The sequence below is a fragment of the Hyalella azteca genome, unplaced genomic scaffold, assembly GCF_000764305.2.
Source record: "Hyalella azteca isolate HAZT.00-mixed unplaced genomic scaffold, Hazt_2.0.2 contig13109, whole genome shotgun sequence".
NCBI classification, from domain to species: domain Eukaryota; kingdom Metazoa; phylum Arthropoda; class Malacostraca; order Amphipoda; family Hyalellidae; genus Hyalella; species Hyalella azteca.
The window spans coordinates 12,384-31,812 of NW_025943043.1; the positions used below are offsets into that span (position 1 = coordinate 12,384).

Below are 19,429 nucleotides of genomic sequence, written 5' to 3' on the forward strand. Positions count from 1 at the left end.
AGCTGGGCTGCGCTACTTTGAAATGTAGCGGCCGCTACCACTACATGCTCTAAATGTAGCGGGAGCTACCGCTGCCGCTACAATTGCTTAAATGTAGCGCCGCTACCGCTACCGAAAATGTAGCGGCCGCTACATGCAACGCGCTACTGCCCACCTCTGGTAACAACTAATATGTTGACACTAGTAACATGCTGAGGTTGACAACATTACACCGAAATCTTTCGTACAGTTTTATTCTGTAATTTATATTATGTATGTATCATGCTGGTTTTTAAATAATATTTAATTCTATTAAGTAAAATCTAAAGGCTTTATTTATAAATGAAGCGGCATCGCTACTTAAATATGTAGCGGGCGCTACCGCTCCGCTACAATTGCTTAAATGTAGCGCCGCTACCATTACTGAAAATGTAGCGGCCGCTACATGTAGCGCGCTACTGCCCACCTCTGCATTTATATAATAACTTGAGACGTATCCTTTTGCTATTCTGATTGGAGCTCGGCAATTGAAATGATTTTTGCTACGAATACATGTTGTGGTTTGATATGTTACTTAATCTTGACAGGCAAATAATAATGGAAAAACACGTTTTTTTCAAAAATTTTATCTATGATGGTTTGGAGGAGGCCATACTAGCTGTAGCTGGTGACATCGGCTGACTGGACAGACTGATTTGCCTCCAGCTCAATCACAGAATCAGATTCATCGATTTTGCCTTTAAGCAATCTCCTTCAACAAAAAGTTTGGAAATAAATATCAACAACATTTTAAAATGAAACAAAATTTAAGTTGGAAAAAATATAATAGTTTGATCTTCAAAAAAGAACTCTAAATATCCATGTGTATCCTTTCTAAATAACGTTAAACAAGCCCATGTGTTTGATAACAATTCAGGAAACTGCGCAATTGTGATGATTTCTTGGAGGCGTAGCACAAAATTTTACTAAAGGCAGAGATAATCTAATACTAGCCTTAGTATTATTAGGAATATCTTACCAGGACTCCACTCCACTGTTTACTAATTGGCCGACTAATCTAGACACTGCGTCTCTACTCCCTGTGCGCTCCACGGCGCCTGAACTCGTTCCGAACGCGTAATAACATAACATAGTGATCTCGACGCTGAAGCGTAGGCCTGATGTGGCCTGTCGCCGATTCTTTTCCTTTTCGTGCCTTGTTTTTAGAATATCTAAAATCGTGTCATTCGACCGGATCTTTTCATGACGATAGTTTGAAGTAGCTACTAGACTTTCACCGAGTTCGATAAGGTGCTAGGCATTTCAAATCATTAACATATATTTTTCCATAGCTTTATCTAGTCTGTTCTTGAACGCGTTCATACTTGGAGCGCCAACGATGTCATCGGGGAGGCTGTTCCACATGTCGGTGATTCGAAGCGAGAAGAAATTTTGTCGCGTGGAGAAATTGCAGCGCAGTTTTTTTAGCTTATAGTTCATAATTTACCGGGACACAAGTTTTAAAGTCCGGGACAGAAGTCTTGTCTCGGTTCATACGATTATTCCGGGACAAATTTTACCCTCTGTCCCGTTATTTTTTTCCCGCAATTTTCTCGTCTCGTTTCGTCTGTCCCGGTTCATTTCGAGAAAATTATTTCGAGACGCAGGAGTCTAAAAGATAGCCTCCTCAAAGGCGTCGTGTATAGATCACTAAACAGTTCCTCTGATAACGATAGAGTACTAAACAGTCTTTTACCGAGCATGGCTTTCCGTAGGTCACACACGTTGATCGTTGGTGATTTTAATCATCCAGAGCTAGACTGGACAGATGGATCCTCTCCAAGGGATGAGAATCACCGGGAGCGCAGCCGTGCACCACCAATTTTGTGCACCAATAAGCCCTAAATCGAACGCCTGGGATCTCTCCGGATCTACACCAATCAGCCGTGCACCACTCGGCTTTGTCCTCCTCCGGCCTTGACCACCACCTGCCGTGCCCCACCAGGCCGCGGATCGAATATGACTTCTGGACATCGTTAAATTACGTAATTTTACGTTCACCGCATCTGAGGTTAGGTTTCAGATAGCATAGTTCTGTTCCAACATTTATCATCCTTCGGCAAGTGGCCGTTCGACCTAGGGCTGGTTCGACCCACGGCCTAGATACGGACGGCTTGAAGTGTTGAAGGCTACGTTCCGGAAGGCAGGAATCATGATGGTCCATTACATCCAGGGCAGTGGTGGTCTTCGGCAGGCGACCCGAATCACCCAGCATCCTTGTTCATGGAGTCTGTGTGAGACTCCTTCCTGGTCCAGCACGTTACTAAGCCAAATTTAGCCAATCCATTATAGAAGTAAACAGACTCCCAATATTCTAGACCTGGTGTTTACTAGTGATGAATCAATGTTAGATGAGCTTCGTCACGAGGCTCCATTGGGCAAAAGCCATCACCGATCATTGTTTTTCAGTCTAAAGTGCTGTACAGAGAAGACGCATCGAAAGAGTGAGCGTTCGAATTTTGCGAAAGGCGACTATGATAAACTCCTTGAGGCAGTGAATGCAGTGAATATTTCGAACAGTATTAAGGAAATGAATGTTAAAGAAAGCTGTCACACCGCAGTAAAAACCCTCGAAAAAATATTGCTAAAAATGCAAAAAAGAACCCGAAAGCCTTCTTTTTTGTACGCTAGCTCGAAGTGCAAGATGAAGGACGGTATTTCTGATTTGAAAGTAGATCAACGAAAGATATCCTCTGATGAGGGCAAGGCTAACGTTCTTAATCAGTTTTTCAGTATCGTATTCACTGAAGATGACTTGATCAGTATTCCAGCAATTGAGGAGCGCCCAGTCGGCTCTAAATTAACAAGTTTTGAAATACAAGAAGAAGAGGTTCTCAAGCGCCTTATCGCTCTAAATCCAAACAAGTCATGTGGACCAGACGGCTTCCAGCCTTCCACCCCAGATTACTCAAAGAGTTAGCAACTGTCCTAGCCGACCCTTTGACGTCATTTTTTCGAAAAACTTTGAACGAAGGGATCTTGCCGGCTGACTGGAAAGAAGCTCAAGTGACACCGTTATTCAAAAAAGGTGACAAAAGCTGTCCGGGCAACTATCGCTCTGTCACTTTGACAAGTGTCGTTTGCAAGGTAATGGAATCTGTTGTGAGGGATCGATTGATAGATTATTTGACTGCTAATAATCTTCTATCAGACTGTCAACATGGCTTTATTGCTGGGAGATCATGCACCACTAACCTCTTGTCTACTCTGAACGAATGGACCCGCCTGCTGGACGAAAGGGAGCCAGTAGATGCAGTGTACTTCGATTTTGCCAAGGCATTTGACAGTGTCCCACATGAGCGGCTGTTGCGGAAATTGCAGTCTTTGGGAATTGACAGCAATGTACTCAAATGGATCAGAGATTTTCTAGTAGGGAGACAACAACGTGTCAGTATTAATGGGTCCTTATCAGACTGGGCTCCAGTGCGCAGTGGCGTGCCACAAGGAAGCGTTCTCGGGCCTATTCTATTCGTTGCGTTTATAAACGATCTGCCAGAAGCTGTGTCTAGCGTGTGCTCGATGTATGCTGACGACACAAAAATTTATAATACAGTGAAGAATACGTCGCAAAAAGTACAGTTCCAAGGTGATCTTTAATGCTGACAAATGTAAAGTAATCCACCTTGGCAAGAATAATGAACAGCAAGATTACAGTATGAGAAGACACGGTTGCAACGACAGAGTGATGATGTCGAAGTCGACAATGGAAAAAGATTTAGGAGTTAATATCGACAATGAGTTGAAATTTTCTAAGCATATTGAAGGTCAAGTTAATAAAGCCAATAAACGACTTGGACTGATCAGACGCTCTTTCGAGTTCCTACATGCAGAAGCGATGAAGCAGTTGTTTGTTGCTGTCATGCGCCCGAACCTAGAGTTTGGAAATGTCGTGTGCTCACCGAAACTTGAAAAGGACAGAAATTTAATAGAGAGTGTTCAAAGACGTGCAACAAGGATAATTCCGGGCTTGAAAAGCAAGTCCTATGAGGAAGGATTAAAGATTATGAAGCTTCCAAGCCTCAGTTATCGACGTCTGCGTGGGGAACTCATTGATGCATACAAGTATACTCATGGCTTATACAAGGTTCCGGAAGGATTACTAGAATTTGAAACAAGACCCAACACCAGGGGCCACGGCTATAAACTAAAATAACTGCGTTGTAACACATCCATGCGACAACATTTCTTCCCGCTTCAAGTTGCTGACATGTGGAACAGCCTCCCTGATAGCATCGTTGACGCTCCGAGTAAAACGCCTTCAAGAACAGACTAGACGAAGCTATGCAGGAGCATATGTTCGGTCTTAAAATGCCTAGCAAATTACGGACCAGGCAATAAGTCCAGACGAAGCTATGCAGGAGCATATGTTCAGTCTTAAAATGCCTAGCAAATTACGGACCAGGCAATAAGTCCAGCAGCTAACTCAATCAATCGTCAGTTATGGAAAGATCGGGTTCCAAATGCCGGATCCCTTGTGAATCAAGTTACGAAAAATTCAAGAATCGACAACAGGCCATGGGCCTATTTCTTCAGCCGACACTTCTATTCTATTCTAACTCTCCCATACAGGTGATTCATTTACATTCCTATGCACATCCGCAGGCGAGGTGGTGTGATGTATGAGCGAACGGGAGATGAATGAATTACCATGATAGTGGGTCTGTCAACCGGGGTGGCTGTTTCTAGGACTGAGAGTGGCAAGTGATTTTTGAGAGTGCATGGAGAATGAGGGAGAGGAGGCTTGCAAAAATAGAGGCCAGAAGAGTGTAAAGAGGAAAAGCAATAATAAAATAAGAAACACTGCATCAATAATAATTTAATAAAACAAATAATCATTCAGGCCTAAGAAGTCCCATATCTAATATGAATATATAATATGTTTGTAAACTATACAGTGCAATTAATGCGATATAGCTATAATAAACAAAAAAATATCCTCTTAAATTTCTCTTCACATTGCTTTTTCATCTCACATTTAACACAAATTTTCACACCCCTCCGGGCCCTCTAGCCTCTGCTTTAATATCGCTTCTACCTGGCTTGGTCTCCCTTTTCTCTCCCACTAACAAAGTGAATATGTGATGCGTTGCTTATGGCCGTTGTAAAGTCCTGACTCCGGAATGTCTTTTTCAGAGAAACCACGCCACAAATTGATGCAATCCGTTCTGGACTCATCTTCATTACAGCATCAACTTCTAGAATTAAGGAATCGCCACATTCTCCGCCGCATTTGATCGATCCATTGTTCGCCACGTGTTCTGCACTTCAGGTTCAGCGCCTTCAGCTTTCAAGTGTGACCGATATCACAGTAATCGTGCACGTCTTCGTGAATACGTTAATAATTTTTATGGAAAAATGATGCAAATAAATTAAATTTTGCTTGGATTTTATCATTCTACAGCTTTGCTAATATTTATGGTGATTTATAGTCATCTTCAGGAATAATCAGGATGATAATTTAGCATTACTGAATACTGATTACTTATTTATCTATCAAGTTAGGCTTAGGCCTAGTTGGCTAACTACGACTGCCGAACCTGACTACTCATCCAACTAAGCCTAGCTGTAAAAGGGCTTTCTTAGTGGTTAGCAAGAAGTTTAAAAGAATGTCTGCCATAGCTGTAAGAAAACTTCTCTTCTTTGGTAAGTGAAGGAATATCATTGTACTTCCCAACAAATTAAGCAAATTGACCATCTTGCTTTGAGTCTTGAACCTAGCTATCTGAAATATTAGCTAGGCAGAATTTTCCAATAGGCTATTTGTGGGTAAATAAAGGTCATTTCAGAGGTGATTATTGAAAATCTGAGATAAAATGCATCATTTCATACTCATAGACTTATTACTAAATACATTTGGCAAGGTGTTAGGTGTGTACATTAAAGTGATTGAAATGGATAAAATTGACCATATCTATAGACCAATAAGACCATAGGCATAACATAAGCCTAGCATAGTACTAGTAGTTTTATCTTGCCTAATGGTGGCACAGTGGTCATAGTGAAAAATCACACATTTTTTGGAATCAGTCCATTTTTAATTTCCTCATCTAGGGTAAACGTGGTATATTCCGGCATCATGGGTAATTCTGTCACCTCTCTAGTTTTTCCTTTATATTAAGCTTTGTTTTTAGACTTTTAGTTCCATGTGTTTGTTGATGGTTGAAATGGTAACGTCATACATTTGCGCGTTTAACTAATGCCAAAACACTAGGTCTTGGCCATCTAGCGGGAAAATATTGATATCCAAAGAGAGACAATGCACGCTACCCAGTGAGATCATCAAAAAATGTGTCAAATTTGACAGTTGACCTTGCTCTACCAAGTAGTAAATAGGCTAACTGTTTGTATAGGAAGAATATTATGGTTTGAGACTTTTAAATACGTCTGTGAATATATTAGGAATCCTTTAAGTAGGTATACATGTATTAGCCGATTTCAAGTGGTAAATAAATTAATGGATGATTAAGTTGAGAAATGGATTTAGACACATGAAAACTAATTCTGTCACAACTTGAATTGGACACACACACAGATCGTTCCAAGCTATGTACAAAAATTAAAATTTGCTTAATTAAAAGCTTAATAGTTGTTAATTAAAAGCGTAATTAAGTAGTGTTCAATATTCATTAATCATTAGTGTTCTAATTCAAAGCTGTGTTGTATTCCAATATAGCTCACACAGCAAACGGAATTCGAACACGTGGATGATGGCATTACGTATCAGTAGAATTTGAAGCGCGGACGGAATATGCCTCACCACGTGCCAAATATTGCCACACTCATGGTGGCAGGGAATTATTGTGAGTACTTATGCGTTTGCAAGAGCATCGCCCGGTCCGGCTGATGTTTTACGATCGGTCCGTAAAGAAGCGTTGATCGGTTCAAAATGACATAAGAACAGGTTCTTTTGAATAACCTATGGATTGCCACCATGGCCACACTCAGTGTCGGAATATAGGGATTTGGTAAGTTTGCATTCTAAAGGCTTTTAAATAAATATGGCAACATTTTGTGACGTTTCATTGTTGCTGGCACGTAGTACAGTGTTTTGCAAGTCACATAAAGCAAACAGAACTCAAGTAACACATACGGTTATTTTTTTATAGGTTTTCATTTCTCGATGCATCCTTAATGTTTCGGAATATACCGCGTTTACCCTACTAAGATTTAAACTTATTTCTTATCTATGAAATTGCTGTAACCATGATACTTTACTGGTCTACTTTTATATTAGGGTAAACAGTAAACACACCATCTTCCAACATTGTGGGTAATTCCATCACTTCTCAACTTATTCGTTTATATTAAGCTTTGTCTTACTTCCACGCATGCGTAGATGGTTAAAATAGTGACGTCATACTATTGTGCGCCAGATTCCCGCACAACACTGGGTCTGGCGGGAAAATGTTAGATTCTCAGAGCAAAAATCCAAGTCAACTAGTGAGAACCCACTATGCAGAGGGTGGATGCAGCGTTGGCAATATATGGATTTTTAAGCCCAAAGCGTCGCAGCAACTGATTTCCGGACAAGCTTCGCTGCATCGTAATCCATCCAACGTACCGGAAACCTTACTTTTTTTCTAAATAGTTGGCTGAAGACTGAGAAATATATTAAATGCAAGAATTTCAATCTAAATGTGTTGGCAAGATCTTCTGAAGGCGAAAATTTTGCCGATAATGCGTCACCGTAGGTCTTTAAATCTTCGTTCACTCTCTGCACAGTGGGTGAGAACATTGGAACACGTGTCAAAGTTGATAGTTGACCTTGCTCTGCCAAATAGTGATAAACTGTTTGTGTAGCAGTAGAAAGAATATTATGGTTTGAGACTTTTGAATAAGTCTGTGAATATATTAGGAATCCTCTAAGTATACTTGTATTTGCTGATTTTAAGTGGTAAATAAATTAATAGATGATAAGTTAACACGTTGACTACATATTGGTACATATGCGTACCACGAAATGTATTTCTCCAGGAGGTTGTGGTACATAATTCAGGTTGCCTAAAATCGGGCAAATCCGAGAACAAAAAAGGCCAAAAAAGGCCGATAATTCAATATATATTTTCCTAAAATTGGCCAAATCCGAGAACAAAAAAGGCCAAAAAAGGCCGATAATTCAATGTATACTAGTTTATTTGTAGGTTCCGCTATAAAAATTCCATTTATTTTCTTTTTGCAGTATTTAAAATTTAATTAGGAAGTACCCCTATCATAAATTTTAGCCGGCCAACGCAATTGGGAAAAACTAAATCACGGAATTTGTCCGGAAAAAATGGCCGTCTGGCAACCAGGCCTGTTTAAAAAAAGTACAAAAAATGAAATAATTGTACAAGATGAAGCAATCGTAGTCAACGTGTTAAGAGACGGTTTTAGACACATAAAAATTAATTCCGACACAGCTTGGAATTTGACACACACAGCTCGTTCTGAGCTGTGTTCAAAAATTAAAATTTTCTTATTTAAATGCTTAATAGCTCTTAATTAAAAGCTTAGTTAAAATTAAATTTTTTTTATTTAATCAAGCTCATTCCGAGCTGTGTTGTATTCTGATACAGCTCACACAGGGCATTGGAATTCCAACTCAGGGTGTTGGAATTACGAATTAGTAAGAGTTTGAAGTGCTGTTGCCTGTTGGAATTAGTCTTACAATATGCCAAATTTAGTCACACAGTGTCAGAATTCAGGGATTTTGTAGATTTGAATTCAAGAGGCTTTTAAATCAATTTTTATAAATAAATTAATAATAAACAGTTGTGACGTTTCATTGTTGCTGGCGCGTAGTGTGGTATTTTGAGAGTGACGTAAAGCAATCGGAACTTGAGTTGCACATACGGTGATCTTTTTATAGCCATTCATTTCTTGGTATGTCCTTAATGTGTTGGAATATGGTGTGTTTACCCTAGGTATGTGCAAAAACTGCCCATAATTGACAGCATTGGCAAACAGCCACCTCCTGCTTTGGTGTGCACAGTTCAGGATTGGAATTTTCCTACTTGTTTCTGAAATCTCGTGGCTGCAACGTGACAAATTTTTAATACATTTGGAATCTCGCAGCCCAATCATGCACTTTTGTTAACAATTGGATAGGAGGTAATTCATCTGGCGGAAATCTTGCTGTTCCGGAAATGGCAGGAAACCTCTAGTTGTGGCCTTAAAGGTAAATGTTTTCCACGCTTGGCATGCAGTAAGATATTTAATTTCAAAAGTCTAGCCAAACGTAGATTAATTTGATTGGCATATCTTTGGAAAGAAGTGAAAAAACTTAAAACTGTGACAATCACAATACCATCTTGCATTTTGAGAAATTTCTATTGTCTACTTGCTTGGCTGAGTTTTGAAAAAGGTACCACTTGATGCTAGAGAGTAACATTGAAATTGTGTCAGGCCAGTAATGAAAGATGATAGAATAGCAAGATTATAGTTCCTAGATGCACACTCTCAAAATTTCAGAGCTCTGCAGCTATTCTGACAGATTTCTGCTTCTAGAATACGTACCAGAAATGCAGTTACTACTGCAGTTCACATTCTCCAGTCCCCAAGCATCCACTTTGGATGCTCGGAGTCCAATTCACAGGTTTCTATGACCCTTGACTAATATCTTTTGTAAAATTTGAGAAAAATAGCAAATTTTGTCTGCAATTTTTTTTAATAATCTGTGATGCCATTTTATTTATCTAAGATTTTCAAACAATTCTACCTATTATTTTAAATTTATTATTGTATTTATTGACAGTAAAATAGTCTACTATCTCACTTGTTATCTCTAGTCTGGACAGCAAAGGAACCACCTGAGACCTAAAGTGGAAAATCGGGCAGAAGTCATCCGTGAATGCAACAAAAAACCCATGAATCTGGATAATTTCATTGCTTCTATAGCCTTTTCCCAAATTTTTCAGTGATAAAAAAATCGCCTGTTTTTACTCACAATTTTAGGAAACTGCTGCATGATTTTTCAAATTGGCCTGAGACAAGCTCTCCAAAATACTGGATTTATCAGAACCTTGAAATGATTTTAGAAGTAATTTGAGAGTTCAATCTTGAAGATAAAGTTAGAATTTTGCTGATTCTTCTGTCCTTTATGTATATATGTCTCAATGTATGCATCTCATTTGTATTATATCATGCAGGGCGGTTGCATCCGCAGAAATGTAGCTTCAGCCTCAACCAAGTAAGAAGATTAGGTGCTTCAGTCTTGCGTCCTTGTAGCACTGTGGTGCAGCCTCGGATCACCACTCACTACACACGCCATCCCCGTGAGCACGACCCAAGATGGGCAGGTTAGTCTCCCTATTTTTAACACGTTTTTCTTTACTCAGCTTTGTGTTTGTTTGTTTGTTGTTAACATTGACAACAAAAATTAGCCCACTTCTGATTGCTCATGAGATCTAAAATTCGGCATGCAGGCTATTTTCGCCTAACAATTTCAGATACAATCATTTTTTTAAGTATTTTATCCTAATGAACATTCCATTTATATTTATGGATTTACATAATGGATCTTTCCTAATGAACATTACATTTATCAATGCAATGGATCTTATTGTGTTTTTCCAAAATTTTATGTTACTTTGAAATAGTTGTCTAAGAATGGACCTCTGATATCACACATGAGGTCTGAACTCTATATTACTATATTAATTTCTTTAAGTTATGGGCATTTAATGGATAGTTACAAGATTTCTAGTGCTTCCATACAAGGAAATGTATAAATGGACAGATTCATTGTTCTATGTATATACCTATCAATATTTTATTACAAGATGGCAAAATTTTCTTGTTTAAATGTGTACAATTAATGACCAGAGAATGCATGATAATTTTAAAGGAGTCGAACAATTCTTTGGATGACACTGGTAGATCGGAAGGCAGAGTTCGAAAATAAAAAAATTTTTAATAATATTAAATAATGAAAAAATTATATTGCATTCTCTCATTTCTCTGGTTATTAACTGTACACATATATCTATATACCAGTACCTATGTAACTGTACCCTACCAGTAATCCATCATGAGGTCACTCATCTAACATCACTCATCTTTGTCATAGTTTTTACCTTATTAACATAATTGAATTGCACATAACAATTAATTTCTCTGTGTAATATTACATACCTAACAAACCAAAGCAAGGGTTCATCTGTTTTAATTTTTTGTCTTCACATCTGACTCAATGTCCTAAAATTTTAGTGATTATGTTGCATTTTCATGCCATGAGCAGAAATCTCGATGGAGCGAGAAACATACTCTGCGGACGTGGTGATTGTTGGAGGTGGCCCCGCCGGCATGTCCGCTGCCATTCGTCTAGCACAGCTGGCGCAGCAGGCTGAAAAAGAGCTCACCATTGTGGTGCTTGAGAAGGCTACTGAGATTGGTGAGGGACTTTGCAAATTTTGATCTCAATTCTGTCTTACAGGTGATCTCAAATTATTTATATTATTTATTTATCAAATTCTGTCTTACAGATGATATCAAATTATTTATATTATTTATGTACGTATTTATCAAATTCTGTCTTACAGGTGACCTCAAATTATTTATATTATTTATGTATTTATCAAATTCTGTCTTACAGGTGATCTCAAATTATTTATATTATTTATTTATTTATTTATCAAATTCTGTCTTACGGTGACCTCAAATTATTTATGACTTTTCAAGTAGATGTATCCTAAATCATGTCGTAATGAGTAATTATCTTGATGAATATCAAGATTCTTCTCTCGTTCTAAACCAGGTATGCAGGCAGCCTGGGGATCCCTTTTGCTTGCAATTAAGTATTTATTTATCTCAATGATTACTCTGGAGCACAAATATAGCTGGTCATTGCATTGGGGGACTGCTGCTGTCATTTTTATCCATGAATCAAATCTTTGAATGTTTATCAAGAATTTAGTGACAAGATTGTATGGCTGTTGTTTGTAGCAGAACAGCTTGATTTATATGATGCAAATTTGTTTGCTAGTTTTCTGAACTGATGCCCTGTTATTAAATAACCAATGTGGAGGGTGCTGTTATTCCTATTGTGAACTGAAAAGTCAGTCAAGTGTTAAGAGGAAATTCTTTTTGATGAATGGCATTAAATGCTAGCAAGAATTAATGATTATTATAGTGAGATTAATACAATACGTACATCTGATTTCTGTTTCATCTCTTGCTAGCGTCATTTGATAAAATAGATAATTTTCCTTGTCATGTACAATAAATCATCATTGTATTGTATACCACATCTATACAATAATTTACAGGCCAACACACATTATCTGGTGCTTGTCTGGAGACACGAGCCTTGGACGAGCTGATCCCTGACTGGCGAGATCGAGGCGCCCCCATCCACAACCCTGTCACCCACGACAAATTTGCTTTACTCACTGAAACTGGCAGAATACCCATACCCATCCTTCCTGGTGAGCCTATGCTTCTAGAGTAACCTTCCTAATGTCTGCAATTGTTCTAGTGAATTCGTCATGGCCATTTGGGATGTAATCATTGGCAACTTGTATGTGCTCCCATGCACAAATTAGGCATCTACATCACATTTTTGTGTCACTCATTAACCTGCCACGACCTGCAGGCATGCATCACATTTTTGTGTCGCTCATTAACCTGCCACGACCTGCAGGCATACATCACATTTTCGTGTCACTCATTAACCTGCCACGACCTGCAGGCATGCCCATGTACAACGTGGGCAACCACATTGTTCGCTTGGGTCACGTGGTGGCATGGCTGGGGGCGCAGGCAGAGGAGCTTGGGGTGGAGGTGTACCCGGGGCAGCCTGCAGCAGAGCTTCTCTACCACGACGACGGTTCTCTTAAGGGCGTCGCTACTGCCGACGCAGGGATAGCTAAGGACGGCGCCCCTAAGGTGGGTGCTAAGGACGGCGCCCCTAAGGTGGGTGCTAAGGACGGCTCCCCTAAGGTGGGTGCTAAGGACGGCTCCCCTAAAGTGGGTGCTAAGGACGGCTCCCCTAAGGTGGGTGCTAAGGACGGCTCCCCTAAGGTGGGTGCTAAGGACGGCTCCCCTAAGGTGGGTGCTAAGGACGGCTCCCCGAAGGTAGGTGAACGGCTCCCCTAAGGTGGGTGCTAACGACGGCTCCCCTAAGGTGGGTGCTAAGGACGGCTCCCCTAAGGTGGGTATGTGATGAAGGATATTCATACACTTTGCGCTGTAAATTACTGACGCACGAGTTCTTATACCGGGTTTCTGAGTTTGTTTTGAATCTCTCATACCGCAGTGCAATTTCTTGCATGTTGCAATTAAACGCATGTATTTGATTTACAAATGCATTATTATGCATTGGCATGATAATGTAAACTTGGTTAAATTTCGTCCAACTACACGTTTCTTACAAACATTTTTGTACAAGCGTATTATTATTATGCTGCGTGTTAGTCCTTCCAGAGCACTGATGTCACGTGTCTCCACAGGCGGCGTTCCAAAGGGGCATGGAGTTCCATGCGAAGTGCACCATCTTTGCTGAGGGCTGTCACGGCCATCTGGCCAAGCAGCTTTACCAGAAGTACAACCTCAGGGACAAGTGCCAGCCACAGACATATGGCATCGGCCTCAAGGAGCTCTGGCAGGTACCAGAGGGCAACCACAAGCCTGGTACCATCGAGCACACCGTCGGCTGGCCCCTCGACAGGTGAGTACTACAACAGACCTCCCGACTCTTATTTGTGTTACTGCTTTGTTATTTTCTATGAGATCTGCCATCATAATTTCCATGATCTAATTCATAAAAGATTTTGGACATTATTTTTACCATTACATTGAAGACTTGTTCCCCCAAGCATAGGTACTGGAATCTTTTATTTGTCATTGACTATGTCCAATAAAACATTTGTTTTGTTGACTATATCCATTATCCTAATCACATTTATAGTTATATCCCTGGTAAAAAATATATATTATATTTACTACACTTTATATGGAACGCTACACACCTTCTCTATAGTCTCGTCCCCTGCAATGGTGGGCGTCCTTATGTTGAATTAGATCTATTGTCTTAATTATGCTTATCGAACAATTATTGGAGATGTCTTAATTATGTTCACTGAACAATTATTGGAGAATTAATTAACATTGATTGATTCCGCGTCTCCTTACTCAACCTCCCCTCTATTCACCCCCACTCCCCTCTCTAACCCACTCCCCCCACCAGACACACGTACGGGGGTTCGTTATGCCCCTCCCTCCCCTCTCTAACTCATGTGCCCCCACTCCCCTCTCTAACCCACCCCCCACCACCAGACACACGTACGGGGGTTCGTTCCTCTACCACCTGGAGGACGGGGGTGAGCGGCTGGTGGCCCTGGGGTTGGTGATGGGGTTGGACTACCGCAACCCCTACCTCAGCCCCTTCAAGGAGCTGCAGAGGTTCAAACATCACCCCAGCATCGCCCCCACCCTCAGGGGCGGCACCAGGTCAAAATAATATAAATTGTTATTATTAATATAATGATTAGTATAATTATATATTATATTAACAATTTAATGTTACTAATAATGATTAATTTAATAAAAAATAATTATATTTTATATTATTAATTAATGCCACGAATTATAGTAATAAGTATTAATATTATTTGTGGCATTGTAAGTCTTCATGAGAGTGGCAGGTTGAAGCGCTTGATTTAACCCGCGGCACGACAGGCTTTTAACCTCATCTAGTCATGAACTTTAAAAAATTATCGTTATTTACTGCTTTGTCTACTTTTTGATAAAGTATGAATGTATAGGTACCTACACTTTTGTGAGTTATTTTTTATCTCATCTATTGGCATGCATCAAGTGGCGACAAATTATTGATCAATTATCAGATAATGTTGACACGCGGTAAACAATTAATGTATTCAAACAGTATGCGCATAATCAATAATAATTAAAGTGTAAGATTTAAAGCAGTACCGTACCTGGTAATTTAAATAAATTATTACCTCTAGAATTATTTAAAGGGATGTTATCTTGATTTTCGGACCATTTCTTTAACCACAAGAAGAAGGATGTGCTACAAATGGCCCCATCTCCCCTCAGGGTGCAGTACGGGGCCCGGGCCCTGAACGAGGGAGGCCTGCAGTCCCTCCCCAAGCTGACATTCCCTGGGGGATGCCTGGTGGGGTGCTCCCCAGGCTTCATGAACGTCCCCAAGATCAAGGGGACGCACACCGCCATGAAGAGCGCCATGCTCGCCGCTGAGGCCGTCTTCGGGAGGCTCAGTGGCGACCAGGGGACTAGTGAGTGGGGCAGTGGCGACCAGGGGACCAGTGAGTGGGGCAGTGGCGACCAGGGGACCAGTGAGTGGGGCAGTGGGGACCAATGATAGGGGAGTGGGGAAAGAGGGGACCTGTAAGTGGCTGGGTCTGAGGACCAGTGAGTTGGGACTGTGGGACCAGTTCCTAGTACTTGAAGGTACTGAAGTGGTACTGATGCCTACACGCGTGCTGGAAATGGTATGTAATGCGGGCGCCAGGTTCTGATTTTTTACCTCTTTCCTTCAAATCCTTCAGCCCCCCACAGGTGTAGACACCCCCATAACACCCCCTTGCCCCCCACAGGTGTGGACCCGCAGGAGTACGAGGCCCTCATCAGGGCGTCGTGGGTGTGGCAGGAGCTTCACGCCGCCCGCAACGTGCGCCCCTCCTTCCACTCCCCCCTGGGGCTGTACGGGGGGCTGCTCTACACGGGGGTCTTCTACATGCTGGCGGGGGGACGTGAGCCCTGGACACTCAAGCACCCCGGTGAGGGGAGGGTCTTAATGAGGTCTTCTCAATGCTGAGTGGTCTGCCACATGACGGGGGCTAACCAATGGCTGCAATAGTCATTAAGGAACGCTATTTTATACCTTTAATACCTGCTGTGTTGTGATATTATTACAAAATTTATAATGCTGGTCAAATCTAAGAGACTGAAACAATGTTAATGGAAGCAATGGGAGATGGAAGGTCATGGCTAGACACTACAAACTGTGAGTAGACACTACAGACCGTGAGTAGACACTACAGACCGTGAGTAGACACTACAGACCGTGAGTAGACACTACAGACCGTGAGTAGACACTACAGACCGTGAGTAGACACTACAGACCGTGAGTAGACACTACAGACCGTGAGTAGACACTACAGACCGTGAGTAGACACTACAGACCGTGAGTAGACACTACAGACCATCACAACAATGCCGTTTATTATATGTGCAGGTCGTGATGCAGACAGCTTGCGCCCCGCCAAGGACTGCCTCCCCATCCAGTACCCCAAGCCTGATGGGGAGCTGAGCTTCGACCTCCTCACCTCCGTGTCTCTGACCAACACCAACCATGAACACGACCAGCCTCCCCACCTCACACTCTCTGACGACCTCATCCCCACCCTGCGCAACCTCCCTACCTTCGGGGGGCCTGAGGCTCGGTTCTGTCCTGCTGGTGAGTGGGGAGCTTAAGCCCCTCTTGGGGCTCAAGTCCTCTCCCTTCTTGGGGCTCAAGTCCCCTCTTGGGGCTTAAGTCCCCTCTTGGGGCTCAAGTCCTCTCTTGGGGCTCAAGTCCTCTCTTGGGGCTCAAGTCCCCTCTTGGGGCTCAAGTCCCCCATTTTTGCGCTCAGTTCATGACACGTTTTTCAATGCAGTATTAGTACGAAAACGTTCCTCTGTAGATGACCGTGAACAAAAACGTACCTCAGAACTCTGTAATTAATAGCTCTTATACCCGAACACTTTCTGTACAAGAATCCTTTTGAAAGGGCGCTGGGGTTATAAATGTCACTTTAACCAAGCCCTAACGCAGCCCTGCTCCCCAGGCGTGTACGAGTTCGTCCCCGCGGAGGGGGGAGATGGGGAGCGCCTACAGATCAACGCCCAGAACTGCATCCACTGCAAGACTTGCGACATCAAATGTCCGTCCCAGAACATCAATTGGGTCGTGCCCGAGCCTGGAGGCGGCCCAGCCTACAACGGCATGTAGGGCCCAGCCTACAACATGTAGGACCCAGCCTACAACGGCATGTAGGGCCCAGCCTACAACATGTAGAACCCAGCCTACAACGTCATGTAGGGCCCAGCCTACAACGGCATGTAGGGCCTAGCCTACAACATGTAGGACCCAGCCTACAACGGCATGTAAGGCCCAGCCTACAACGGCATGTAGGGCCCAGCCTACAACGGCATGTAGGGCCTAGCCTACAACGTCATGTAGGGCCCAGCCTACAACGGCATGTAGGGCCTAGCCTACAACATCCCAGCCTACAACGGCATGTAAGGCCCAGCCTACAACGGCATGTAGGGCCCAGCCTACAACGGCATGTAGGGCCTAGCCTACAACGGCATGTAGGCCTAGCCTACAACGGCATGTAGGACCCAACCTACAATGGCATGTAGGGAGTAGGGCCTAGCCTACAACAGCATGTAGGCGGGGCATTTTTTAACCTTTTAACCGTGACGCATTTTGTAGCCTGGCCAACAATGCAATTAAGATAAACGGGTTTATTTTAATGGTCTCGTTTAAGCTATATTTAATGTGGGGTGGTTGACGCAATTAGTCATGTAATTAACGCTCTAATGATCGTTATCAATGTTAATAAATCCCAATTAAATGATATTTTATTCTTGCTGTGTTTTGTTTGTATTTACCAAGGGATGAGGAGGGTAGGCAGGGGAGGCCATTTCCATAGCCCAGCAATAGGCCAAGCAATAGCAATAGGCCCATAGCATAGGCCAAGCAAAGCCATTTCCATATAACATCCCATCATCTGAAGACTACGATGCACTCTTTGCAGCAACACAGGCCCAACAGATGCAGGTTATGCCCGAGATAACCTTAGACGATACCTGATGGAATGCAACCTGCTGCCAGAGATTTAGCATGACCCCGTAACGCCACCGCCGGTCGGTCATATGCACTTGCATCACCGCCTTTAGCGAGACTATAATCGCACCTTGCCATCACCTAGACCAAGCCTCACTAAACTTGCGCTGGAGTTGATACATGAAGTAGGAGCGGACCCTCGCTCCATGAGCAGGGAATCTACCGCCCAGCCCCTGCGCCTAAAATGGATCAGGCTATAAGCCTTGAAGACGGAAGAGACCAAACATCTTTGACGTAGCTGAAGACCTCACCTCCGGCGCGAAATAGATTGCTATCTGAAGCGCTAGTAAATCTTTTACTACTACTACTACTACTAGGGGAGGTATTGCCGAGGGATGAGGAGGGAAGGCAGGGGGGGGGAAGAAAGTATTTTCTTGTAACTCACTTTTTTCCTAAAATGTCAATAAAAGAACAATGCATGAATAAATATATATACGTAAAAAATATTATAGATACAATAAAACATCAGCAATAAAACCGATACCAAGTAATCTAAACATGTAACATGCTAATATAACATGATATTATCATAATAATGGACTAGTGCCCGCTGAGCTGCGACAAGACTGCGGTAAACCAAGGACCTCAAAAACCGCCACCTCTCCTTTGTATAAGTGATAAATATAAAGTTATATAAGTGCTTTAAGTCTATATAAAAGCTGGTCTGAACGGTGAGCCGGTGCCATACCTACGTCTTAAGGCAATAAATGGATGAATAGAAATGACGCGCGGTAAAGTGATTACTCCTTCAGAGGTGATGATCAATTGTTCGTCTAGTTCTGGGGATGGGCAGCAGCCCCTTCCTGGGGGTGGGCAGGAGCCCTTTAGAGGGTTTCATAATAAGAGGGTTTGGTTTAGTCGAGGGATATCCGTGAGGAGTTGGCAGCAAGGGGACGTTTACATTAGGCCTCTTCGAAGGCACAAAACGAATATTTTCTTTAGCAGAATTTTGTTCTCGCAAGCCCCGACTACCATCAGCTACCAAATCACGGTTGCTACCATCACCAACAGGAGCACAGCCGAAATTGTGGGATGCCCTGGAACCATCAGTTGGATCTAAACGTCTGGAACTGTCAGGTGGTTTGTAATCATCAAATGGTTCGCAATCCGCAATTTGTCTTCGTTTGGCAGACCTCGCGTCGTGCGGCGTCCTAGGGAGCCTTGACAGCCCCTCCCTAAAGTGCCCTTGTAGCCTTGCTGTGCTCATCTGGTTCCTGTCTATACCCTGTCCCCAAGTGCCCGTGTGGCGCCCGTCTATACCCCGTTTCCATGTGCCCATTCGGTTACCGCCTTTACCCTGTCCCCATGTGTCCACACGGTTGCCGTCTATGCCCTGTCCCGAAGTGCCCATATGAGGCCCGTCTATACCCTGTTTCCATTTTTTGTCCACCATATGATGCCCTACTATACCCTGCACCGACGTTGTACCCATGTTATGTTCCTCTGTAGGCTGAGGATGGTTCACAGAACCGAGCTGCACGAAGGAACCGTGAAACTCGTCCTGAACCTGGCGACGGCCGAAGAAGCTCTCCTCGAACTCCCCCAGCGAGACGTCCT

The 19,429-nt window shown here is 42.5% G+C and overlaps 1 protein-coding gene across 2 annotated transcripts; it reads left to right on the plus strand.

Moving 5' to 3' along the window:
* The first annotated feature begins 5,245 nt into the window (after positions 1 to 5,245).
* Positions 5,246 to 17,226, plus strand: LOC108667607 (electron transfer flavoprotein-ubiquinone oxidoreductase, mitochondrial). 2 transcript variants are annotated; one of them, XM_047883505.1, is made up of 12 exons: positions 5,246 to 5,661; positions 10,146 to 10,295; positions 11,237 to 11,389; positions 12,264 to 12,422; positions 12,686 to 12,882; positions 13,446 to 13,663; positions 14,272 to 14,445; positions 15,055 to 15,254; positions 15,576 to 15,758; positions 16,217 to 16,438; positions 16,809 to 16,972; positions 17,063 to 17,226. In XM_047883505.1, exons 1-11 carry the CDS (start codon positions 5,625 to 5,627, stop codon positions 16,970 to 16,972), a joined length of 1,857 nt encoding a protein of 618 aa, XP_047739461.1. In that variant the 5' UTR covers positions 5,246 to 5,624; the 3' UTR covers positions 17,063 to 17,226. The 2 variants fall into 2 exon arrangements, with proteins under 2 accessions (XP_047739461.1, XP_018010140.1); XM_018154651.2 differs by having other exon boundaries at positions 16,809 to 17,226.
* Positions 17,227 to 19,429: the final 2,203 nt, after the last annotated feature.

Excerpts from the sequence above, each read along its gene's own strand:
- LOC108667607 (XM_018154651.2), top strand. The coding sequence starts at position 5,625 with ATGTCTGCCATAGCTGTAAGAAAACTTCTCTTCTTTG. Across the intron at positions 12,423-12,685 it reads ACCCATACCCATCCTTCCTG|GCATGCCCATGTACAACGTG; the intron begins GTGAGCCTATGC and ends CACGACCTGCAG. Across the intron at positions 13,664-14,271 it reads GTCGGCTGGCCCCTCGACAG|ACACACGTACGGGGGTTCGT; the intron begins GTGAGTACTACA and ends CCCCACCACCAG.